At 45.7% G+C, this 26,161-nt stretch overlaps 2 protein-coding genes across 5 annotated transcripts in view; one reads left to right on the top strand and one right to left on the bottom strand.

Moving 5' to 3' along the window:
• Positions 1-26,161, bottom strand: part of ASTN2 (astrotactin 2) — a 567,068-nt gene that overhangs the window by 171,919 nt on the left and 368,988 nt on the right. The window contains exons 14-17 of one of the 2 annotated variants that reach the window (XM_067542151.1): positions 25,129-25,253; positions 24,431-24,535; positions 21,932-22,111; positions 6,640-6,723 (exon numbers count right to left, since the gene is read on the bottom strand). In XM_067542151.1, coding sequence (XP_067398252.1) covers positions 6,640-6,723; positions 21,932-22,111; positions 24,431-24,535; positions 25,129-25,253 — 494 coding nt within the window. The remainder of the gene's footprint in view (positions 1-6,639; positions 6,724-21,931; positions 22,112-24,430; positions 24,536-25,128; positions 25,254-26,161) is intronic. The other variant, XM_067542150.1, reaches the window with a different exon arrangement.
• Positions 2,026-12,458, top strand: TRIM32 (tripartite motif containing 32). 3 transcript variants are annotated; one of them, XM_067542153.1, is made up of 3 exons: positions 3,728-5,895; positions 6,564-6,673; positions 7,101-12,458. In XM_067542153.1, the coding sequence occupies exon 3, from the start codon at positions 7,167-7,169 to the stop codon at positions 9,108-9,110; it is 1,944 nt and encodes a 647-aa protein (XP_067398254.1). In that variant the 5' UTR covers positions 3,728-5,895; positions 6,564-6,673; positions 7,101-7,166; the 3' UTR covers positions 9,111-12,458. The 3 variants fall into 3 exon arrangements, with proteins under 3 accessions (XP_067398256.1, XP_067398254.1, XP_067398253.1); XM_067542155.1 differs by lacking the exons at positions 3,728-5,895; positions 6,564-6,673 and adding an exon at positions 2,026-2,063; XM_067542152.1 differs by having other exon boundaries at positions 3,728-6,673.

The following is a 26,161-nucleotide window of genomic DNA, read 5'->3' as shown; positions in this document are numbered from 1 at the left end:
AAATCCTGGCTGCCTGAATAACTGCTTATGTGAGAAGGCAGCTTCCCAGCCATGAGTCACTCAGCGAGGCGAGTCTACATGACCTTGGAGTCCCTGGGCTGCCAGTTCTCTCTGTCTCCTCGGTCCTAACAGTGTGAGGTCCCTACAACCTCAAGGTCCAGTTAACCACATAATTTAATCATTGGATGAAGTGTTGTTGTAGCTGGGTTGGTCCCAGGATATTAGAGACACAAGGTGAGTGAGGTGATATCTTTTATTGCACCAACTTCTGTTGGTGAGCGAGACACGCTTTCAGCTAACATTCAGCTCTGCTTCAGGTCTGGGAAACTAACTCAAAGTGTCACTGCTACACAGTCTGTTCCACCTTGTGACTCAATACAACTACTCAGTGAAAACTACTCTTTTAGTACGTCTTTCAACCAGTTATGCTTGCACCCACCTGACAGAAATTTCATCTAGGCCATGTTTCCCTACTTCGCTTTTGTGAGCGTCATGATATAGGAAGTTAGGATGGCTATTTTTAAAAAGCCTTTAAAAATCTTTTTAAAGAACCTGGTAATAAGCAGCCTCTACCCTGTCTTCAGAACACATCTTGTGTTGGATCTGAGGGGGGGGGGGGGGGCAGCTGGACTTTATAAAGGGTTCTATGTAATGCTCTTAAAGCCAGCCACACTCCTGTCCTGCTCACACAGCACAATTCCAGCTATCAGTAAGCTTTTGTCACAGACATTACAAATAGAAAGGACCTATTAAATCATCCAGGCCACCCTGCACAGGCCAGGTCAGGATTGTGACCTACAGTGTGTTCCCCAGGGCTTTGTCCTGTCTAAGGGCTTGTCTATACCTAACATATTATAGCGGCACTGCTAAAGCACTTCAATATAGACACTTCTTATGCCAACAGGAGAACCCCTCCTATCAGCGTAGGTCATCTTCCTCCCTGAGAGGCAGTAGCTAGGTTGACAGAAGAATTCTTCCATCGACCTAATGCTGTCCACACAGGGACTGAGGATTTTTCACATCCCCGACCACCATAGTTAAACCAACCTAATTTTCTAGTGTAGATCAGGCCTAATACATTGGTTCTCAAAGAGTGGCTAATGAAGCATTCGTGGTCCGTGGACATTTGCTAATGCGACACAGAGTGCTGCTTGGTCACATGATTCTGGCTCCTCTTTCAGGGTGTGTCTACACTGCCCAGGGTGTGCTCTGAACTCTGGTTAGCCAACTCGGGTTAAAATAGCAGTGAGGCCAAGGCAACCTGGCTTTTAACTCCATTCAGGCCCAGGCTCCCCCGTAGGCTTTAACTCGAGTTGCTGAGCCATATTAAAACCAGAGTGGCTCTGTCTTCCGTATGTGAACCCAAGCTCAGCACACCCTTTTTTTGGTTTTGCAGTGTAGACACACCCCCATGGGATCCATGCGCCCAGCGGTGGTAAAAGAGGCTGATCTCTCACGGGGCCTTTCCCAGAGACACAAGCAAGTCTGGCTGCGGGCACTGCAGGGGGTTCGGCAGGGCCAGGTGTGACCGCAGCCCGGGCGGGAGCTGTGCGCGCGGCTCCGGAGCAGAGGCTGCAGAGCCCGGCGTCCGGCGCAGCCCGCCCCGCCCCGTGCGTGTCCTCCTGGAGCTGGGCTGGGACCGGGCCCGGAATCGGAGCAGCTGCACCGCAAACTGGGGGGGCAGCGGAGATTCCCCCCCCCCCCCAATGCAGCCGGGGGGGACAATGGGGCATGTCCCCCAAATGCAAACCGGGGGGGGATCCCCCCCAACAAAACCTGGAAGGGGGCAGCGGGGAAGCCCCCGCAGCACAATCCTGGGCCTGTGGGCGAGACCCCCCCCAACGCAAGCGGGGGAGGGAGGGGGAGAGTGAGCTGCACGACCACAGACCGAGGGGCGGGGGGGGGGCTGGCCGGAGCGGGGCGGAGCGCGGCAGGATCTGGTCCGAACTACAGGTCCCAGCATGCTCCGGGCCGGCGCTGACGGGCGGGGGCGGGGCCGGGCGCGCGCTATGCAGGCTGGGAGGCGGCGGCGGCGCGCTGGTGGACGCTGAGCGGGCGGGCAGGTAGGGACGGGGAAGCGCCGCGTCTACCCCCCCCCCCCACCCCGGCATCCCCAGTTCGGTTCGGGGGCGCGTGCCGGGGATCGTTGGGGGGGGCGGGGCGCGAAAGATGAGGGGGCGGGGCAGCAGTGGCCTTTGTTGTGGGGGGCGGGGTAACGGGCCCCCAGGGAGCCCATCCTGAAGGGGGGGGAGGGGCGAGGAGGGCAGGCGGTTGAATTTGGGGTGCGGATGTAGGGGGAGAAGGGAGAGGCGCGGGGGGGGTGGGGTCTGGCTGGTACCTTCCCCTCAGGCTAGGATGGGCGGTTTCCAGGCCATGGAAAGACTCCGAGTCCCCCCTCCCCCCACACATATCCACCCCCCCACACCCCTTTTAGGAAACGAACACACTGAATACCAGCCCAGTGTCGCTTTCCGAGGTGCTAAGCCGGACTGGGACTGGCCTTTCGCTGCGTGCGGTCCGTGGGGCTCTCTCTGGAGGGTGCCAGCCCCACGGCAGAGGGTAGCACTGGCAAGATGGGCTCTGGGAGGCCAGGAGCGGCGCAGAGCAAGAAGGACCCCCGGGACAAAGGAAGGGCTAGCAGAGGAATGGACGCGCCAGCACGCCGTGGACAGTGATGACTGGGACCGAGTCTACACGTGAAACTCCAGTCCACTAGCCGTGTCACTCGGGTATAGTTAAGCCCATTGACTCAGCCACCGCCTCTCAAGAGGGTGGATTTGCTACAGCGATGGAAAAATCTCTTCTTCGCTGCTGCAAATGTCTGCACTACAACTTTGTCGTTCTAGTATCTGTGGTGTGGACATACTCTAGCATACGTGGCTAACAAGGGGCATTAAGCTCTACTGACTATGTCCACACCTACAGGACAAACGTTTTCAACCCGAGTTGAAGGAGGCCAGTAGGTTTGCTTAATTCCTTTTGTCAACCAGGGTTCACGATTCTAGGATTGGTCTACATTTAAAGGTTAGGTTGACTGACGTAGCTTCATCCGACAGGTTGCAAAATCCACATCCTTGACCAACATAACTATGCCAACCCAACCCCCACCACAGGCACAACTATGTGGATGGAAGAATGCCTCCATCTCTGTAGTTACCATTGTTCAGGGAGATGATGCTCCTACACTAACAGGGACGAGAAAACAAAACAAAGTCTTCCATTAGTAGAGGCTGCATCTACATTACTGGGGTAAACCGGCAGGCACAGGTACCAACACATAGCTATGCCAGCCAGTATAATCTCAGCATAGACATACCTCATGTAGATAAAGCCCGGGGACAACTAGATCCCTGTAGGATTTCCAGGGTGAAGGTGGGATTATAGCATTTCCTGCCTGCCATATTACACAAAGTGCAGCATTCCTTCTCCTGGGAGAGGCTGGAAGCCTTCAGAAGAGAATGTGGAAATTCCTATAATTTGTCAGCATGAATGCAGGGCAGTTACAGGCTGGATTTTAGATATGACCTGTTTATTAGTACATTGTTGATTTGTGGCTGCTAATGTGTGAATGATGGCTTTGTTTTGAAGTCCCTTCCCACCACTCCTGACTCCTCGCAAAGGGCTCCCACCACAGATGTCTTTCTTGTATTTAAGGCTCTATGCATTGGTCTTGTTAGCAGGCAGCTTTACTGTGTTTACACATGGCTTTAATTGTATCAGGAGTTAATTCCATTTGTGTTTATTCCCATGTTAACAGAGTTCCTTGTTTAATGAATTTATCTGCTGCTGCAGCAGACATGTCTTTGCTAAGTAGACTGTTGTACCCATGTTCTAAATCAAACTGAAGTGGCTCTTCTTCCCATTTTACGTGGCTGTGAAAGTGCATCAGGCATCACTGCACTGAATCGTGTGTTAACCAGCCCACACTTGACATGCTTGTGGTCAGAAAGCATGTACTTAACAATCCCAAAGGCACTTCCATTTGACTCAGGACTAATATTTGCTTAATAAAAATGTTAATCGATGGAAAGAAACTTATTTAGAGATGGGCGTGGGACTTTGTTTCTTGTGAGATAAATGTGATGGTTTTCTTTTTATAGAAAAATATTCTCTTGTGATCTCATTGTATGTTTCCATTCCCACAGTTCTGATTTGAAAAATCCTGCAATATTTCTAGTAGCCTGTATATTCACTCTTAACACACATTCATTTAAGGGTTAGTGTAAATAAAGCAAAGGCAGGAAAAATCTGAGTTGCAGGGCTATTTCAGGTCTAGTTTGGCCCCAAATTTAGGTTTTGTAAAAGTAAGCTTTCACCAAACAGAAGACCAGTAGACAATATTTTTAATTCCAGTGGAATATTTTCTTAAACAACTTTCTTTCAGTGTTTGTAGCCTAAATTTTGCAGCTTTATCCTGGTGCCAGAATCTGATTGTAAAGTTAACTATAAAACAAAAGTGAAACTAACTAGTTTACTCTCACAGTGCATGCTAAGAGAAACAAAACACAGAACAAAACAAAAATGAACAAAACCAACCACAGATAGTGCATAGTTATACTTCGGAAAAAAACGTAAACGTAATCTAAAGAAATACTATATATATTTCTAACTTGACCCTCACTTAAAGTTTTGTCTAGTTTTAACCCCTTGTGTTTAGTGTGCTCCCTGAACTATGATACACAAGAGCACATGTTAATTGGAAACCTCTGCTAAATGTTGCTCTTATGCGAGTTAAGGATGCAATTATAGCTATCACTGAATTGTTTTACTTCAGTGAGACCCAGAGTTTCATTATGATAAATAGGTGTTTTTGTGATTTATTTATTTTTTTTATTAAAATGACATTGGTTAGTTCGGCTTGCTAAATATCTGACCCACTTCAAAACTAATAGCAGTTTGTTCTTAATGAACAGATCTCTCTCCATTTTTTTTTTTTTTTTTTTTTTAAAGGTAGTCAGCAACCTTTTATCTCAACTGGGATTCCCCAACTCCAATCACCTGGCATCTTCCCTTGACATATCCCTCCAAAGCAAAGCCTTCTGACATATTCCTAAGGAGAATACATGTAGATAATAGGTCTTACACTGTGGGTTTATCATTCTTAAATATTGCTTTTCACTCATTTGAGAAACATTTCTGGCCTACTTGGCAGTGTCCTGGCTGTTGAGCAATACTTTCTGTTCACACAGCTCCTACATATGCTAAGGATAAAGACAAATCTTCTGTTCCAGTGCTAGCAGTAGGAGCTGCTGGATAACACAGCTTAGTCTCTGGAGACTGAAAACCACTGGACTAAAGCATTTCAATCTTTTTTCATTTGCGGACCCCTAAAGAATTTCAAATGAAGGTGCAGACCCTTTTGGAAATCTTATATATAGTCTGCGGACCCCAGGGTGAAAACCACTGCTTTAGTCTAACCCAAGATACGAGGCTATAGGGTAACTAGAAAGTGTAATGGCTTGTGATATACAGGAGGTCAGATTAGATGAGCTAGTGGTCTCTTCTGGCCTTAAATACTGAAACCATAATCCCCTAGGAGTCTATATATTACATTCACAACACTGACAATCATGGGAGCAAAGGATCAGGTTCTCACTTGGTAGTTAATTGTGATTCCACGACATCACTGAATTGATCCCTGAGAGTGAGGGCTACAAAGAATAACAAACAAGGCTGTGGTTGAAACCTACTAACAAACTAATGCGCATTTTCTCTCGGTATAAGCATAAAGCACTTTCCTCCACTGCAGTTGTCAGCTGCCTTCCTTTGAGCAAATTGTCTACTGAAATATACAAAACCCTTCTGTCTCAAATGCTCCCAAGGATGAAGCAGGCAAGCTCAGCAGGGAGGCAAAAGAGTACTATGTGCATGTAGCCGTGATGCAGTGCACGGCGGGTAGGTCACTTTTCTATACAGGTCTCACAACTTCCTCTCTCTCTCCATGTTAGCCACCAAAATAAAGAAAAGGGATTTTTTGCCACCCCCTTTCTTTTAATGGCCAGGCATTGCAATAGCAAAGGTATGGAAGCCAAGTTTGCTGAATAATGGTTTAATGTTGTGAACTCTATTGTGTTCTTTTTGAACGGATGGCTGCTTTAGTGAGAGTGCTGCTGGAAGTCTTTAATTCAATATGGAGGAATAATGTAAGGATGCTGAAAGGTACAGAAAACCCTGGATAAGGGAATATGGCAACAATGGTATTATTAGATTGAATTGAAATGTAAGAGCAAGATGGATGCTGCAAGATTATTAAGTATATAAAGTGAAACATTTTGAAACCAAACACCAGAACTAATAATGAGCAATTGAATTCAAGTATTTTTTTACAAATGAGTGGAATGGTCTAATTATTAACCTCTTCAGTGCCAGTGCCCACTGGATCTTTGGTACATCAAAGGTGTATTTTGTTTCATGTGTTGGGGAGTGAGGCAACACTGCAGAGGTTAAAATTACTGGATTAAAGCTTAGCTGTGAATGATTATATGTTTTAAAAATGCACAAAAAAACCAGCGGAAACTGACAAATCTCTTTCACTCTAATTTATCTTTCTGACAAACATACAGGATGTTGGAAATTTATCATTTTGGTTGATTAACGTCCAGGAAGGTAGATCAGAACAGCTACATTCATTTCACTCATGTCTGAGGTCACATCTGAATCCAGGTCTCCAGAGGTAATATACTACTGTCCTAAGGCACTGCACCATCTGGTCTCCCTTTTGATCTGCAATATTTGAATGCTTGATTTACTATCCCTGTGTTCCCATAAATTGTGTAAACTCAGAGGCACAGCAGTCAGAGTTGGGTATCATGAGAAGATGATTCAGGCATCAATATCTATTCGCTGTCCTTATTGCTGCCATTATGCTTCTTTCAGTTTTACTTATAAATCATGTAAGTGAATCATTCAGTGTGCCAAAAACTGAAAGTTAGTGTTAGAACTTGCCCATTGTGAGATTAGCTGAGATTAATCTGCCTCTTCAGAATGTGGAAGAGCCAACTGGATTGCTTATTCGCCAGAGCTGGCTGATAAATTGCGTCTGTATGTAGAGCTGGAGGTGATAAGGAAATAAATCACTTTTCCTTTTTCTTTCTGAACAGGATCAAAGCACCTCAGAATAAATGTGAATACCAGTTTTGCACTAATTGAATCTCCCTTGGAAAACCATGGCCACTGCCTCTCACCTGAACTTGGATGCCCTTCGAGAAGTTCTGGAGTGCTCCATTTGCATGGTGTCCTTTACTGAAGACCAGCTGAGGCCCAAACTCTTACACTGTGGGCACACCATCTGCAAGCAGTGCTTGGAGAAACTCCTAGCAAACAGCATCAATGGGATACGCTGCCCCTTCTGTAGCAAGATCACTCGGATCACAAACTTGGCTCAACTTACTGACAATCTCACTGTGCTGAAGATCATAGACACCACAGGACTGAGTGAAGCTGTGGGTCTTCTCATGTGCAAAGTTTGTGGGAGAAGGTTACCCAGGCACTTCTGCAAGAGCTGTAATTTGGTTTTGTGTGACCCATGCAAGGAGACGGAACATCTGCAGCAAAGTCATGGTGTCATTGCCATCAAAGAGGCTGCTGATGAACGAAGGAGGGAATTTGGGACAAAGCTGGGCAGACTTCGGGAGCTCCTGGGGGATCTGCAGAAAAGAAAAGCATCGCTGGAAGGGGTTGCCAAAGACATGCAATCCAGATACAAAGCAGTTCTGCAGGATTACAGTAAGGAAGAGCACAAGATCCAGGAAGAACTGGCCAGGTCACGGAAGTTCTTCACAAACTCTTTGTCTGAAGTGGAGAAAGTAAATAACCAGGTAATGGAGGAACAGGCTTATCTGCTGAACATAGCAGAGGTGCAAATAGTATCCCGTTGTGACTATTTCCTTGCCAAAATTAAGCAGGGAGATATAGCTCTTTTGGAGGAGGCGGTGGATGAGGAAGAGCCAGAACTGACTAACAGCCTACCAAGAGAGCTGACTCTGCAAGAGGTGGAACTCCTCAAGGTGAGCCACGTGGGGCCACTGCAGATTGGGCAGGTGGTAAAGAAACCTCGGACTGTCAACATGGAGGAATCTCTGATGGAGTCTGCTGTATCCTCATCAAGTACGTTCAGGGAGACTTATGTGGTACAAGAAGAAACTACTTTGACACCAAATTCCTCACCTGCCAAACCAAGGATGCCTGAAACAGCCACTAGCATCCAGCAATGTCAGTTCCTCAAGAAGATGGGCTCCAAAGGCAGCATGCCAGGGATGTTCAATCTTCCTGTCAGCCTACACGTCACGGTACAAGGAGAGGTGCTTGTGGCAGATCGTGGCAATTTTCGAATCCAGGTATTTACCCGCAAGGGCTTTCTGAAGGAGATCCGGCGGAGCCCTAGTGGCATTGATAGCTTTGTACTGAGTTTCCTTGGAGCAGATCTACCCAATTTGACTCCCCTTTCTGTCACCATGAACTGCCATGGCCTGATAGGAGTGACTGACAGTTATGATAACTCAGTAAAGGTGTATACCATGGATGGACATTGTGTTGCATGTCACAGGAGCCAGCTGAGCAAGCCCTGGGGCATCACAGCTCTGCCTTCAGGGCAGTTTGTAGTGACCGATGTAGAAGGGGGAAAGCTCTGGTGTTTCACAGTGGGCCGTGGTGTTGGGGTAGTTAAATACAGTTGCCTATGTAGTGCTGTGCGCCCAAAGTTTGTCACTTGTGATTCTGAAGGGACCATATACTTCACTCAGGGGCTGGGACTCAACCTGGAGAACCGCCAGCATGAGCATCACCTTGAGGGGGGCTTTTCAATTGGCTCTGTAGGTCCAGATGGGCAGTTAGGCCGCCAGATCAGCCATTTCTTCTCAGAGAATGAGGATTTCAGGTGTATCGCTGGGATGTGTGTGGATGCCAGGGGAGACCTGATTGTTGCAGACAGCAGCCGTAAAGAAATCCTCCATTTTCCTAAAGGAGGTGGCTACAACATCTTAATCAGGGAAGGACTCACCTGCCCTGTTGGCATAGCCATTACACCTAAAGGGCAGCTGCTAGTGCTGGACTGTTGGGATCACTGCATTAAGATCTACAGTTACCATTTGAGGAGGTATTCCACACCATAAGGGCATTTCACTGGATAAAGCTACTCTTCTCATTATAGATTTTTCCAGCCTCATCATAATTTGACAGAAGTTAGTGCTGCACTTTCAGGTAGATTATGCCGTAAACCAAGCTGTGTCACTATTTTGTGTTTAGAGACAAAATAGCCTTTTTTTTTTTTTTAATTGTATAATTTAAAATAAAAACAAACCACCACCTCCTTGGAGCAAAGGATACTTAAGGAGTATTGGTTGTCGGTTAAATGACTGATCTCGTTGCCTTCTGCCGTAGCTCATGCTCCCAGCTTCAACTACTGCATGGTTCTTTGTGCCATAAACATTAACTGACTGGTCTATATGGCCTTTCTTTAGAGGACTTGTGAAGTGGTCTTCTTCCCACCATGTTTCTCACAAGGATCTCGGTAGCAATTCTCTACAGACGACCACAGAAAGCCATTTCTGATGGCAGCGCTGCATCTGCCTACAATAACACAGCCACCTCAAACTGCACAGAGGTGCAGCTTGCATAAAACTGAAGGGCAGGGCTGTGGCCCTCTCGCTTGGTAGTATTTAGATTATCCTCAAGGTGCCAGTAGTGAGCCCCGCTTGGTCCACCAATCTTTTCAATGTGAAGTGCGTACGGTGCAATCACGGAAGACTGATGTGAGCTAGAGAACTGCCCTCTGAAGACAAGCAGAATTTCATTGCAGTTTGATTAGCATGAGAAAAGTGTAGCGCAGGAGGGAGAAATTGAAAGGAGAACCTATTTAGTAGAATTAATTTCAGTCTGTCAGTATTCACAATTGTTTTGCTATTAAACCTGGCTTGGAACCTGTCTTTGGAGGGTGTGTGTGAAATTTGAAGTTTGCCAGGGGAGAGAGTGATTGAAGTAAACAAAGATCAAATGTGACAAATTGTATGTTCACCTGCACACTTCAATATTCTGCATTACAGACCATAGTATTTACTGATGGGTTTCCACTAGTCTGCACTTTGTATGTGAAAGCTACTTGTTCATGAGATTTAAAAAAAAAAGGATTCTTATTTTATTACTGGAAGCTCTTCTACGGGTGCTTTGCATCTTTCTCCACACACCACAAAATGCTACATTCCTAGAGACATAGTTTGGCCTTTTTTATGGCTCCAACAGGCACCACGGTGCATGTTCATCTCAGCTTTGGATCAGATGAAGCACAAAACTGCAGCTGTGTGAATAAACACACTCCCAGTGTGCCTATCCTGGCTGATGAAAACTTATCTCCCTGTGGTGTTTCTTGTCTAAAATGGTTTTTTGAAGAAAAGAAACATTTAAATAGGATACAGTTGTAATGTTAATCTGCAAAAGATAATAGTTACACTACATGGTAATTATTATTTGTTACCATCATCAATGTAGTTGCAAAATTTGGGGTATGATAAACCATGTAAGACTGGTTTTATAGTGGCTGTCATGGCTACCATTTTAGAACTGTATTTGCTGTAGTATCAAATCTGTGCTATAATGTGTCTGTAACAGGTGAGTTTTTAAATTCCCATGAGCTGTCTATCCCTTCTTGGCTAATCAGCTGTAAAAAAGAGCTTCCTAAGAGGAGTTGCTATGGTTTGTGCCCCTCCAACCAGCTGTGTGACTGTAACAGGGCTTCAAGATCAAGTGCTGAAAGCAGAACCATCTTGGTTTGTGGATTCCCTGATATTGCCAAAGAACTAAGCAGGGCTGGCACATTAGACTCAGCTACTCCAGACCCACGTTTGCTTTTGTCTGTACAGTGCCTAGCACAAGGGGTACAATCATGATCAGGGCAATTGGGTGCTACTATAATAGGAAGTGATGAGCTAGAATTTTGGGGAGAAGGGAGCAGGCCCAGAGGGAAGCAGTGGATCTGTAGAGGAGGGGAAGGCACTAAAGCGTCTCAGTCATAGAATCATGGAAGATTAGGGTTGGACGGGACCTCAGGAGGTCATCTAATCCAACCCCCTGCTCAGAGCAGAACCAACCCCAACTAAATCATCCCAGCCAGGGCTTTGTCAAGCCAGGCCTTAACCTATAAGGATGGAGATTCCACCACCTCCCTAGGTAACCCATTCCAGTGCTTCACAGCTCTCCTAATGAAAAAGATTTTCCTAATATCCAACTTAGACCTTCCCCACTGCAACTTGAGACCATTGCGCCTGGTTCTGTCATTTGTCACCACTCAGAACAGCCTAGCTCCATCCTCCATGGAACCCCCCTTCAAGTATTTGAAGGCTGCTATCAAATCCCCCCTCACTCTTGTCTTCTGCAGATTAAATTCTAAAGGGAATTTAAGAATTCAGCCCTGACCATTATGAGCTGTGGAGTGTTTATTTGATATAGATACAAACTCCCAAACATGGATTTACACACTCAGCTATCTTTTTAAAAAAGTTTGTCTAGGGTGTGTAGCAGCAATCTGGAGAGTAAGCAGCATCCTGTTGTGCATGTTATTTGGATAAATCTACTTGTATTTGGGACTTCCTTTGGCTAATTTCTGTGCTGTAACCCAACTCATTTTATAAATAATTCCTATTGTACTGATATTTCATATTTAAAATTTCCTCTGTTTCTAAGAACTATATTCAGCAGGAAGCTTCCATAGAACTGAATAACTCAAGCAATATTATCTTTCATAATAAGCATCTACATCATACTCTGTTCCAATGAAATCCTTTTGTGCTAAATGTTCTGCTAGAGAGAATGTTTCCTAGAGTCCAAATAGATTCATTTATGTGGACTTAAAAATGTGGACTTAAAACCAGGCCCATTCTGCTGACCAAGCACTTGGCTGTTTAAGTTTATCCTGGTGGCCACAGTTTAAATTAAGTGTCCGTCATCTCTTCCACCCTGTATTACAGATTCAGAGAAAAGGACACGCTTCATTTTATGATGCACTTTTAGAGTAAGGTAGAGGGGGGATTGGTCCCTGTGTGTGTGTTTAGCCTGTGGCTGCTATATTGCTCTCGTGGATTTTTTTCAGGCAGACATGGGGAAGAGAAGAGGAACGGCTGCCCCCAGCTAGCAGAATGGCAAAACAGCTGGCTGTAAAATAGTTTCTCAGAGCTGCATCTTTTGCAATAGTGTTGGGTTTTTTTCTACTGTTGTGATCAGCTCCAAATAAGATGAAATTGAGTAATTAAAGATGACATAGTTTAGCTTCTGCTTTTCACCTGGAGAAGGAACATGTCTGATTATCAGTGTGTGTTTGATTTTTAAAGGTTGTGTAATAAAGGGAAAATTGATCCAATTAAAAGTGCATTACAAATGGCTCATCTCATTATTAAAAACATTTCATCTCCTTGTGCTCTCTTCGGTGGCAGATTGGTTTCCATGGCCAGCCCGAATTAGACTTGCTAACACATTAACTGCAAGACACCTCTTCTCATGCTGTCAGGATGTGGAGAATAAATCCACTCTGTTTGGCAGGCCCGCAAGTAAGTATCTCTCACTTCTTTCCCCACCTCACAAACATAAATACTAGGATTTCTCATGCACACTCAGATAAATAGGTCCTCAAGGCCATTATCCTACTTCTTGCCATGGCTGGTACCTGATACTTCGAAGGCAAATAACCCCCACAACTCCATAGTGCAACTAATAAAACTAGTTGAAGTGTGTCAAGTGGCTAGAGCCAGAAATCCTGGATTACAATCCTAGATTTGCCACTGATTTACTTAGCCACTGCCTGCTTCAGTGTATCTTCCTGCAAAATTGGGATTATATTGCTTCTATTACTCAGGAGTGGTGTGAGGTTTAACTAATTATGGATTGAACTGGGATAATTTGATCGGTGCTATCAATATTCTTATTAAGAAAATCTCACTTAGGGGAAGGCACAAAAGAGCTAACCGATTTGCCATTTAGATTTAGAAGACAGTATCTCATCAGTGGATACGCATTCTTTGATTCCCATGTTGCCAGCTCAGTTTATAGATCTGGAGTAAGTTTTATATTACTCAGTGCTCTCCCATGATGTCAGACAGCGCTTTAAACAGTTGCCTGTTTATAAACTGTAAAGAACTTTGAAGACCAAGTATCATATTGACCCTGCTAGACTTAGCACTGATCAATTGTTTCATAAAAAGAGATGATTTCTCACGGTAGTTGTAACTTCACTGTAAGCAGTCATTCTGGATTCAAAATTGACGTGATGTTTGAGGCTGGGATGTTATTTTTAAAATAAAGTTTTATTTTTTAAAGACAGGGCAGAGTTATAAAAGTAAAAATAAATATTGGCACTTTTAGGTTTTTTTCCATTGTATAGTTTAAGTGATTTTTCTGGGCCATTAGTCAATGTTAAGCTTTAAAGTTATTTCATTTTGCACAACTAATTACTGTACTTGCCTGGCAATTTTGGATTACAATGAGCAGTGTATAAGGTCATTTAGCAGGCTGATTCATAGCAGACAGTTTAGTCTAAACTAAATTTCACAGCAACTGGCTAGATTTTTGTAAGCCTGAACAATATGTTAAATCTGTGGCTTTAAAATATATCATGACAGAAACTGCATGCTGTAAAGTTATAAATGTAACTCAGTGCTTGTCTGTAGAAATAGCCTATAGAATTTGACAGCACTTTGAAATCTGATTGTGACCAAACAATAAAAGCAGGTATAGGGAAAAGGTATTGTATCCCAATTGCCTAAATACTAAGATGGGTGAACTAGGGGGCATAATATTAAATTAGGATATTGATATAATAGTCATCACGGAAACTTGGTGGAATTAGGATAATCAATGGGACACAGTAATAGCAGGGTACAAAATACATAGGAATGACAGAGTAGGTCACACTGGTGGGGGAAGTGGCTGTCTATGTGAAAGAAAGCATCAATCAAATAAAGTAAAAATCTTAAATTAATCCAACTGTACCACTGAATCTTTATGGATAGAAATTCCATGCTTGAACAATAAGAATATAGCAGTACAAATATTCTACTGATCACATGACCAGGATGGAGGCTGTGATTGTGAAATGTTCAGGGATATTAGAGAGGCTACAAAGACAGAAAACATAATAATGGGGGATTTAAACTATCCTCATATTGACTGGCTATTTTAATCTCAGGAAGGGATGCAGAGATAAAGTTTCAAGACTCCATAAATGATGGCTTGTTGGAGCAGCTTGTCCTGGAACCCATAAGGGGAGAGGCAATTAATTCTTGATTTAGTCCTAAGTGGATCCAAGAAGTGAATATATCCAAACTACAACCATAAGATAATTACATTTAACATCCTTGTATGGGAAAAAATGCCAAAGAAACACAAAACGGTCATGGGGGTGACTGGACAACAAAATGGCAGATGAAATTCAATGTTGATAAATGCAAAGTAACGCACATTGGAAAACAATCCTAACTATACATACAAAATAACGGGGTCTAAATTAGCTGTTACCACTCAAGAAAGAGATCTTAGAGTCATTGTGGATAGTTCTCTGAAAACATCCACTCAATGTTCAGCGGCAGTCAAAAAAGCTAACAGAATGTTAGGAACCAAGGATAGGTAATAAGACAGAAAATATCACAATGCCACCATATAAATCCACGTACCACTTGAATACTATGTGCAATTCTGGTCATGCTTTCTTAAAAAAGATATATTAGAATTGGAAAAGGTACAGAGAAGGGCAAAAAATGATTAAGGATCTGACAGCTTCCGTATGAGCAGAGATTAAAAAGTCTGGGACTTTTCAGCTTGGAAAAGAGACACCTAAGAGGGGATATGAGAGAGATCTATAAAATCTTGACTGGTGTGGAGAAAGTGAATTAAGGAAGTGTTATTTACTCCACATAACACAAGAACCAGGGGTTACCCAATTAAATTAACAGGCAGTAGATTTAAAACAAATAAAAGGAAGTATTTCTTCACACAACGCACAGTCACCCTGTGGAACTTCTTGTCAGGAGATGTTGGGAAGATCAAAATTATAACGGGATTCAAAAAAGAACGAGATGAGTTCATGGTGGATAGGTCCATCAATGGCTGTTAGCTAAGTTGGTCAGGGATGGAAGCTCATGCTCTGGGTGTTCTTACCCTTTGATTGCCAGAAGCTGGGAGAGGATGATGGGCTGGATCCCGCTATGATTGCCTGTTCATTCTCTCTGAAGCACCTGGCATTGGCCATTGTCAGAAGTCAGGATATTGGGCTAGATGGACCATTGCTCTGACTCAGTATGGCCATTCTTATGTTCACAGTAGTATTTAACTTCAAAAAGGGGAACTACACAAAAATGAGGACATTAATTAAATGGAAATTGAAAGGAATACTCACAAGGATGAAATGCCTGCAAGCTGAATGGAAACTATTTAAAAACACCATAATAGAAGCTCAATCTAAATGTATGACATAAAACAAAACAAACAAACACAGTATGAGGACCAGAAAAAGAAAAAAAGCCACCATGGCTAAACAGCAGAGTAAAAGAAGCAGTTAAGAGCCAAAAAAGGTAAAAATTTGACGTCAAATCCTTGTAAGGAAAATAAACAGGACCATAAATTCTGGCAATTCCAGTATAAAGTTATAAGAAGAGTGGCCAGGAAAGAATTTGAAAAGCAACTAGCTAAGGCACAAAAAACTAAGCATTTTTTTAAAAGTACCTCAGATGCAAGAAGCCTACCAAACAATCAGTGGGGCCACAGGACAATCCAGGTGCTAAAGGAGCACTCAAGGAAAACAAGACCACTGCAGAGAAGCTAAATGAATTCTTTTCATTGGTGTTCATTGCAGAGGATATGAGGGAGATCCCCACACCTGAGCCATTCTTTTTAGGTGATAAATTTGAAGAACTCTCGCAGATTGAGGTGTCAATAAAGGAGGTTTTGGAAAAAAAACTGATAAACAGTAGCAAGTCACCAGGCAGGGCCAGAGGGGATTACTCAAGAGTTCTGAAGGAACTCATATGTGAAATTGCAGAACTACTAACTGTGGTATGGAACCTCTCAGTGAAATCAGCTTCTGTACCAGAAGACTGGAGGATATCTGATGATTATAAAAACTGTAACATTGATGTTTTTTAAAAAGTTCCAGAGGCGATCCTGGCAATTAAAGGTCAGTAAGCCTAACTTCAGTACCAGGCATATTGGTTGAAATTATAGAAAAGAACGGAATTATCAAACAGATAAACGTGATATGTTGGGGAAGAATCAAAACAGCTTCTGTAAAGGGAAATCATGCCTCATCAATCTATTATAATTCTCTGAGGGAATCAACAAGCATGTGGAAAAGGGTGACCAGTCGCTAGAGTGTACTTGGACTTTCAGAAAGTCTTTGACAAGGTCCCTCACCAAAGGCTTTTAAGCAAACTAGCAGGCATGGGCTAAGACGGAAGGTCCTCTTATGAATCAGTAACTGGTTAAACAATAGAAAACAAGTGGTAAGGATAAATGGTCACTTTCCAAAAGGGAGAGAGAGAAATAGCGGGGTTCCCCAAAGATCTGTACTGGGATCAGTGCTGTTCAACATGCTCATAAATGATCTGGAAAAGGGGGTAAACAGTGAAGTGGCAAAATGTGCAGACAATACAAAATTACTCTAGATAGTTAAGTCCAAAGCTGAGCGTGAAGTTTCAAAGGGGTCTCTCAAAACTGGGTGACGGGTCAAGAAAACATCAGATGAAATTCAGCGTTGATAATTTTACAATAATGCACATTGGAAAACATGATCCCAACTATATATATAAAATGATGGGGTCTAAATTAGCTATTACCACTCAGGAACGAGATCTTGATGTACTCATGGATAGTTCTCTGAAAACACCCACTCAATGTGCAGCAGCAGTTAAAAAAGCTAACAATGTCAGCAACCATTAGGAAAAGGATAGAAAATAAGACAGAAAATGTAATACCACTATATAAATCCATGTATGCTCACCACTTGAATACTGGGTGTAGTTTTGATCATCCTTTAATATATATATATATATAAAGCCTCTCAGTGCCTGAGGGACACAGTTTACAATAAAGCATGGAACAGCAAAAATCACAACCGCTGTCCATAGTTCTCAGAGGCAACTCAATCAATAGCATGTGATCCAACAAAAAGGTGACCAGGTAGAATAACTGGAGGGTTTTGGTGGGCAGAGACCTTCGTTATTGCGAGGGGGAGGACTGTGTTCCTTTTGGAACTGAGGCAGCCCCCTATGTGGTCTTCCAAAAGATGCTCTGTCTGAGCAGGGTGCGTTGTTTCCAGGTGCTGGAGCTGTTTGCAATGTTTGGTTTGCAGTGCATGTAAATGGATCACGTTGGCTCGGGCAGGGGAACTTTACATGTGAGCCATTTGGGGAGAGGTGGGGGGTGTAAAAAGAGCAAAACAAAACCCAAATTTGGAAGGAAAAGTGGCACTCATGTTGTCTGACAATGAGAACATAACCTCTGATTCGCCAAACGCTTCCCACACATCCTTACAGCTTGAGACGCCTCAGCAGCGTCTATTTCTCTGGCTGTAATCATCTTTTTATTTCCATCTCCATTGTGAGGGAGAGGAGTGATCTGAATCGAGGATTGGAAGCAGCTGAGGTTTCATCTAACACTGGCTGCGTGGCCTTGGGCGAGTCACTTAGCTGCGGTGCCCTAAGTGTCTCCAGCTGAAGAGCAGAGGTAATCCTGCCTTACGGGTCAGTTGGAAGGTTTACTTGCGGTCTGCACTGTGCTGTTAAGAAGAGTGCTACTGAAGTGCTTAATGGTATTAGACCCTCTGCAGCATTGCTGATAACCTCTCTGCTTTCCTCTGGACAAATGACATTTTTAAATACACATTTGTTGCCTGTGGTCTGCTGATCTCACTGGAAGTGAGGGCGAATCCAAAGCTTAGTTGTATGAACTTCTTCCTGGGACATCAAAGTTGGCTCGCTGAACGACTTTTCCCTTTTCCTTTTACAGCTGCTCTTTTCCCTCCACTCGGCCAGACTGAATGGAGACACAGATCAAAGAGATCTATTATAATTATTTTGCAGTGACTGGACTGGACAGTAGCAGGTGCCTTTGCTGTACTGGAAGATCCCGTCTTGGAAGGATTCCTTTATTTCCTCCGGAATGTTTTGTGACAGTGCCTTAAAATCAATCGGAGGTGGCTTGGGGTCAGCAGGTGTGCACAAGCTGCCAAATGAAGATGTCCACAGAATTGGTGTGAACTTAATGAAGTGCCGTCAGCATTAAATACCGGTTCCAATGGGGGAGAAAATGGATGCAGGCTACAGTGAAACAGATCAACAGTACGGTCAATTTCAAAGCCTCAGATCAGTGCCCCCCCCTTTGATGAGTTAGTGTTGCTAGGCAACGTGGAACCACAGCCAAGGAGGCCCTGAAATAGGGCCTTTAATCATTTTAAATTAAATAAAACAAGGTTTTTGTTTTGTTTGCCCACAATCTGACTCCTTCTCCAGAGGGGAGATTGGAGGAAGGCAAACTTCCAATATTTGCCTTAGATCTAAAAGGAAAACAACATTTGATTTGTAATCTCTCCTCAAAAATTCCTTTCTCTCTTCCTCTTTCTCTATAGCAAAGCATTTTATGTGACTGAAAATCCTTATCACAGGAAGGCTCCTTGGTGGCATCAGCCCAATTCCCAGGGATGATGTGTTCAAATCCCCAAAACTATCATAATTGGTCCTCTTGCTTGCAGTTGCAGGGGAGGGGTTAAGGAGGCTGAATGTTTCTCTTGCCTTCTGAGGGGGGTCCATCTAGCGAGGTTAAGGTAGCGTAAGGTGATGCTGCTCATGCTACATGGGGCAGAGTAGGGAAAACTTGCCTTCATACTGCTCCTGTTTTGTCTCCAGGCCTGTCCATCCAGCACCTGTCACCAGTATGATGCTCATCTTGCACATTCAGAGTTGGTTTTTAATGAGGGAAGATGAACTCTGTAGTTTCCTCCCTTCTGAAAATGCATATAGAAACCAAGCTGTCCATCGCCCCAGCGCACACCTCATCTCCTCTGTTACTAGCACAAGCAAGAGAGGCTGGAGCAGAGTGGAAACTTTTTCTAAGCTTTCATATCATGCTTGTCACCAGGGTGTCTGAGAGTGAGAGGAGCAAGCTTTCTGCTGGCTTGCAACAAAACCAAATCAGCACGTCTTCCATGCGGCTGGAGAAATCCATATGCAAACACCTACACACTTCACAGGCTGCGGTGACTGTTCCTTTCTGCAGCCTGCTGGCATAGTTATTCAGTCAGTTCCAACGCTGGAAACTAGCCCGCGTCTGGCCCAGAAATTTACAAGAAGTCGGACTGCCAGTGGCGTGTTTGAGACAATGTTTTCAATCAGGGCACAAACACACAGATTGTGTGCTTTGTCGGCAGGCACCTCTTCCTGGGGCTGCCAGATTTATTTATGAAGTTGATTAAAATGTTAGGAAGCCGCAAATATGCTACAACTTCATTTTTGTTATTTTCAGGGCCATTCCAGTCAGCATCAGATGTTTTTTTTCTCTTTTGTCAACTGTGCCTGCCACCAAATTACAGTAATTTGTACGTTTCATAGACATGCTGCATGTGTGTTCCCTGTGCAGTTATGAAATGATTTGGCTAGCAGGAAGGCTGTGATAGGCCAGAGATGTTTCTGACTTGAGAAGGTATCCAGTAGAAGTGTCTGGGGTGGGGCGCTTTAGTCACGTCATCCTCATTATTTAAAAACAATAATAAATTTGCATTTCAGAGCGCCTTTCCTTGAAGCCACCCCTTAGGCAGGTTTCGTGTCTGTTTTTCAGATAAATAATTTGAGACACGTGCCAGACATAACGCTCCAGAATATAAGCAGCCTATGCAGCTTGTCTTCCAGTGGGTAAAAAAAACAAATCTCAACAGGGTTAAGAGCAAACTGGTCTCTCAGCGTGGCCTGGTTGGAATGAAGATACTCATGGAGAGAGGGTGCTTTCTACTTCCTGGTGGAGGAGACAATAATAGCTTCCCTTTAGCACCTAGGCTGCTGAACAGGAGTTGAAGCTTTGTGGGTGATGACTTACTTTGTCCATGTGGAATGTGAGTGCCATGGCCAGGGCTTTTAAGAATGAGTTGAAGGTGATGAGGGGGCTGTGTAGGAAAGGAATCAGAACAGTGCAAGAGACAGTCTTAGTACCACCCACTTAGACATTCATTCTCTCCCCACTGCTTTGGGTCAATGAGGGTCCCAATGCTATGTACTGCTGCTGGAGGGGAGGGAGAGCCCCCCCCCCCCCCCCCCCCCCCCCCGAGATGCCTTGGTAACGGCACTGCATGGAATAGAAAATAAAGCGCCCTGCCTGTAAGGCAACAGTCAGGTGAAATTAACTCGGTGGAATATCTCCCTCCAGAAGGCAGCTGCTGTGGAAATAGGGTCAGGTGCAGCCCCAAATGAAAGAGCTGAAAGTACAGATCTCCTGGCCATTCACCCACGGAGGGCCAACGTTGTCCCCTTCCTGCGCTCTTTGGTTGGGGAGCAGTGCACTGCATTAGATAAGGCACTTGGCTAGACGTCAAGAGACCTGTTATGTGATCTTGAGCAAATCCAAAGACACTTTTGTACTTCATTTTCCCCATCTGCAAAGCGGGGATGATGTTTCTCACCCCCTTTCTAAAGTGCGTTGAGAGCTATGGAGTAAAAGCACTACATGACAGCACTCTCACCACTATTTATTTTAGTCATCGAACCCAGATTCTACTTGAAATTATGCCCTCGTAAATCTGGAGTAAGTAACTCCGCTGCCTACACTGGAGTCCCTCTGGATTTCGATCAGCATAACTGGGAACAGAATCTGGCTCCGCTTGTACTGCACACCAATCCATTTTCAAAGGGATTCCAGGCAGCTGTACATTCTGAATGATTAATAGCCTCACAAATATGTAAACAACGTATCTCCACATTTTCCCCACATTCAACTGAGCATTGCTACGGCAAACTTCCATCTATCAATATTTCAAAATAAAACAAACAAGAACAATGTGTTATAAATAACTCACACGAAAAAGTATGGCTGAGATGCAGGAGAAAAATAGCTGAAGGCCATAGGTTCACAGAGCCCCCCAGCGTGTCTTAGTCTCTTGTCAATCACAGTATGCCTGGCCACTCAGTATGTAGAGATGATAGAATGAAAGTGCCTTTGCAATCTCTGCTGTTGGGAATCCTATAATGTGTTCGTATGTGCACTGTAGTCCATTTGAGTGGGAACAGCTCAAGTCAAGGGAATATCTTGGCTTCTCCGGAGGAGGGAAATGAATTGGCACATGGAAGACTACGGCAATAAGGGAATTTTTATAAACATAACCTAATTGTATTACTTCAAAGGCCTGAAGTTTATTGCCCTGTTTAATGATCTGTCTCATTATTTATAGTGTAGCACAATGAGTCTGCTATTGATTTAATACACTTCCTTAAAGACTGTCATTGTCACAAGCAATAAAACGAAGACATTCTGAGACAGCTCAATTATGTCCCATTTATGTAAAACCACCCAAAGCACCCCCGGCGTTCCAGGGGCTACCACAGCAGGGCAGGGAAGCAGATGAAAAGAAGCACGGCAAGTTCTTCTCAAAGCAGCAATGGCAGCCCTTGGGACTGCAGGCAACAGCACAACGTGCAGTTGCTCAGGGAAGAGGAGGGAGGGTGTGCATCTGAGGAAAGGCAACGTCAGGAACAGGTGGATTGTCTATCCAGCACCTAGTTGGATTTTGGACTAACTCCTGGACACACGAAGGCTTGGGTCAGAGGCCAATTGGTAAACCCAGGCCTTCAGTCTGTCTCTAGTGACAAGCATGGCCAAGCGCCGGTCAGTTGGTGGTTGTAGGGCTGGGAGGGAACTGGGATGCTTTTTCAGCAGTGGGCATGCCCAAGGCACCAGCTCCTCCCTGGGTTCCCCTTACCTTTCTGATACTGGAGCCAAAGCTGCTGTTGGACCTTCTTGCTGGGGAAATGGATGTTGCAGCTGAACTCTGATCCATACAGCGCCTCTTCGATGTAGTGCGAGCCGTACTGCTGAATGAACGACAGCAGCTCCTCCCGGCTGCTGTCCTTGCTTAGGATCTTCAGGACATTTGCAAATCCTGAAAGAGTGAGCATTTCATTGGCAAATACACCAGGCAGGGCAGCCAGCAAGCAAACGCTTTGGGAGGTGTGAGCAGTGGGGAGTCACAGACTCCCTGCTCCAAACTTCCCGATCCCTCAACTTGTCGGCTGCATTTCCTCCTCCTCTACCCTTCTCTGTGGCTTACAGTATCATTTGCTAAACATGTGCTGTTTACCTGGGTCTGTAGCTTCCGGACCTTTCGGTGGCTTCCCCTCCCTCGGGGATTTCACAAATAAGGGGCAGTGCTGCAACACACACACACATGTTGCATGACTGAAGCGCCATCCCTTTTTGCAGGATGCCAAGATGCCCTGGAGGGTATGTCTCAGCTTCATTTTGCAATTATCACAGCTGGAGTTGTAGCTTTTGTGCAGGGATTAATTTATTACAGATCATGCAGTGAAGCATCCCCAGAGTTACTCTTCTGGGCACGTTTATTTTTAGAAAAGCTGCAAATGCCCTGTAGTGACCTGGATAGTTGGGATGGCAGGAAAGTGGCTGGACTGCAGGTCATGCACATTTTCCAGCAATCTGCCGACAGCCGCAACTGAAAGTGAGTCACCCTAAGGTTGGTGTTCCAGCCCCCAATATTGTCACAGGACAGTTCTAATGGAACAAGGCAAAGTGTATCCTGAGCTATTTCCTGGTGGAAGCAAAACGTGAGGACGCTGTCCTGGTGTGAGCACACTGGCCCAGATTCACAAAGGAATTTAGGGGCCTAATTCCCATTGATTTCAATAGGAGTTAGACACCCTACGCTGAACACCACAAACCGAGAGAGCGCGGAGGTACTATCTGTGTAGGGCACAGTGAATACAGGGTTAACCTGAGTTCAGCTGCCCCACCCACAGGTGCTCAGGGGTGCTCTCTGACCACTTGGCAGACAGAGGCGGGAATGCTCTGCGGTCACAGGAGGGGGCTGGACTCTATGCTGGGGAAGTTTTTTTGGCTACAAAAATTCTTCTGAGAGAAAAAGCCCCTGCAGGGTTAATCTGTATTTTGTTTCTACAGAGCTGGTACATCAGGGTTACAGAGACATTGTCCGTCCGTCCCTCCGCCCCTCCCCCCGCGCCCATGGGATCTCAGTGAACCATGACAAGGCAAAGGCATTTTGATGCAGACAAGTCATTCGGATGCAATGAGTTTGTCCACCTGATCAAATACAAAGCAGATTGCAATGGGGCCAGTCTCACGAGGTTCTCACATAGCACCCAGCCCTGCAGTACCTGAGAGCCTGCAGAAAGGATGTCGAAAAAGGCTTTGGAGACAGCGGTCTGGAGGATTTGTGTCACAGGAACAGTTACACTTCGCCAGGGGGCTCAAGAACAGTCATGTGATTGGAAACCTAGCAAGTCTCGGTCATTAACCTCCTTGGTTAATCACAATCTCCCACCATTCTGAGAGGTGCACGAGGCAGAGCAGATGAGCTCATGGTGAGTGGGGAAGGGGGTGTAACTCTCAGCCCATTGAACACACACTACTGCGATATTACAGAGCAAGGAGGATGTGTCTCGGAGTAAGTCTCTGTGTGTTACTGGAGACGGGGTGTAGCTGAGACAAGTGGAGCCCTGTGGTGTGAGTCCAGGCTGGGGAGCCAGGAACTACTGAAAAGGAAACATGACCCATGGAACTGGGAGCCAAGAGACCTGCCCTCTATTCCCTCCTCTGCCACTGCTGTGTCATTTTGGTCAAATCATTTAGGACAAGACAATTAAACGTGGTTGTTTAAAGTTAGCCACCAAAAGCCAATGGGAGCTGCCAGTGCTCACCACTCTGAAAGATCAGGTCCCTTATTTAGGTGCCTAAATACAGATTTAGGTGCTTACCTTTAGGCACCCAAATTGGCCAATTTTGACCTCTGCTTCTCCCCATGTCAGTTTCCCCCTGTGTACAGTGGGGATAATGGTATCTACTCCTCACTATAAAGTGCTGTGCATTCCTTGGATGCAGAGCTCTGTGTACGGAAAGGGCTGGATGCTATTATTTTATTACCCTCATCCTGGCTCTGTCTCCATCTGTGAACATGACCAAATCATGTGAGCTCTCTGCCTCAGTTTCCCCTGTCTGGAGAAAGCAGATCAATCTCTCTGCCGACCTTCCCGGGGGAGGGAATTGTGAGCATTAGCTAGTGTCCGTACAGAGTCTGGAGATGCCAAGTGCTGGATCAGTGCTCGGTGTTAACGTGTGTTTGTGGGCATGGGTAGCGATGAGAGAGCCAGTGCCGGCAAGCCGGACCTGCTGCCCACACACACGCTTCTAGGCTAGACACATGTTCAGAACTGAAGGCCGCTCTCACCTGCAGAGAAGGTGAAGGTGCTGAGCTTCACTTTGTACAGGTTGCTTCTCACTCTCCAGTGCTGCACCATGGGGTAGCCCATGGCCTCGTCGTACCTGATGTCCCCTGTGAAGAGGAAGCCACGGGCTTAGAGAGCAGGGAGGAGAGTGCCAAGGATGCAGCCTAGGAAGTGTTACTTTCTCTCTGACTGTATCTTTTGCTACACGGTTTGGGGCTACGGACGCTATGATAACCGAGATGATAACCTCAGACAGATCGCACTGCCGGCGTGCTAGTGGTATGGGCAAGGCTGATATGAGGAGGCTGAGTTGTCCTGGGCATGGCGCGGCTCTGAGGGTGCTCACGCCGCTGGGGAAGCTCTAGCTGACACAGACAGGGCACTGCTGGGAGGAAGGCATAACAACAGTGACTGTGGGCTGGCCCGTGTCTCATTTCCCACAGACAGTAGCTAGCTGGACATGTGAAAGGCCCTTGATACGGCGGAGGAGAGCAGGACAAGTGGGGGATTTAAAGATGGGGATCGGAGACAAGGGAAGGGAGAAGCGAGGGGGTTCCGTTCTGAGCACACCCCAGGCTCCCCTGTGAGAAGCACACATTGGGGGTGTTGTTCTCCAACGGGTAGCTGTGAAAGCCCAGCCCGGCATGGGGGGTGAGAGCAGAAGGCCACCAGGAAAGCTGCGGGGCCAGAGGGCGCTTACCAGTGAGCAGCTGGAGGTCAGGCAGGGGCTCCGAGAGGACGCCGCGGCACTGCTCCTCCACGGGCAGCGGGATCACCATCAGCGCGTCGGCCAGCTGGGGGAAGTCCTTGATGAAGTTATTCTCCCTGGAGAGAGAAAAAGAAAATTCCAAAGCAACGATGCAGGCGACCTCCCGGCGATGAGGCTGCGCGGATGGCGACAGCGCTGGGGCAGGGCTGCGCACATAGGCTCCATGTGTGGCAGGCACACACAGAGGGATGGACGGGAGGGGAGGGTGGTGCACACATTGTGTCTCAGGCGCAGGCCTGTGACCGTCACTCCCATTGAAGTCTCACAGGGCAGCGCGCACGGATCCATGGACAGAACTGGATCCCCGAGGTCCAACCTACAGCATGTGATGGTGTTTTCATTCCTCCCCCTGCCCTGTCCTCCCAGGCAGCCACTCTACTCTGGACCCAAAACCACCCCACCCTCACCAGGGACCACAACACTGGGACGACAGCCAAGACATCAGCTGGCCGTGGCATTTTCCTCAGAGGGCGCTGCTCAGGCCCACTCTTGCCCCACAGGCCGTGCTGCTGAGACACATCACCATTGGTCAATTAATGGGGGATCTAAAGGGGCTCGTGGCCAAGTCGTGGTTAAGTCTCGAAGCATCTTAGTGTGCTCCAAGGAGGAAATGGCGATGCTTTCTGCGTGGGAGGGCACAGGAGTTTAACAGCGAGAGGGTCAACCCAGCACCTGTCACCAGCACAAAATGTGCATGAGGCTTTTTGTCGTACCACTGTGTTTTTAGGCCCCTGTACCTGCCCCAAGCCCTCTGTGCCAGGCTGGACATGCCACTCTTGATGGTTTACTGAAGAGCAAGGCCCGCCTGGCCCATAAATCCCTCCTCACTTCCACCCTCAGAAGCCCTGCATCGCAGGGAGCTGGAGCTCAGAAGCTCATACTGATGAAGCGGAGTTGGACATGTTGCTGTACAAATCTCATTGACACCACACTGAGCATTGGCCAGAAGGGGTCGCTAGAGACC

The sequence above is a fragment of the Emydura macquarii genome, unplaced genomic scaffold, assembly GCF_026122565.2.
Source record: "Emydura macquarii macquarii isolate MOO-44397 ecotype Brisbane River unplaced genomic scaffold, CSIRO-AGI_Emac_v2 contig_691, whole genome shotgun sequence".
In the NCBI taxonomy this organism is placed as follows: domain Eukaryota; kingdom Metazoa; phylum Chordata; order Testudines; family Chelidae; genus Emydura; species Emydura macquarii.
Note: the sequence above shows the minus strand (reverse complement) of the source record. Positions and strands in the feature narration are given on the sequence as shown.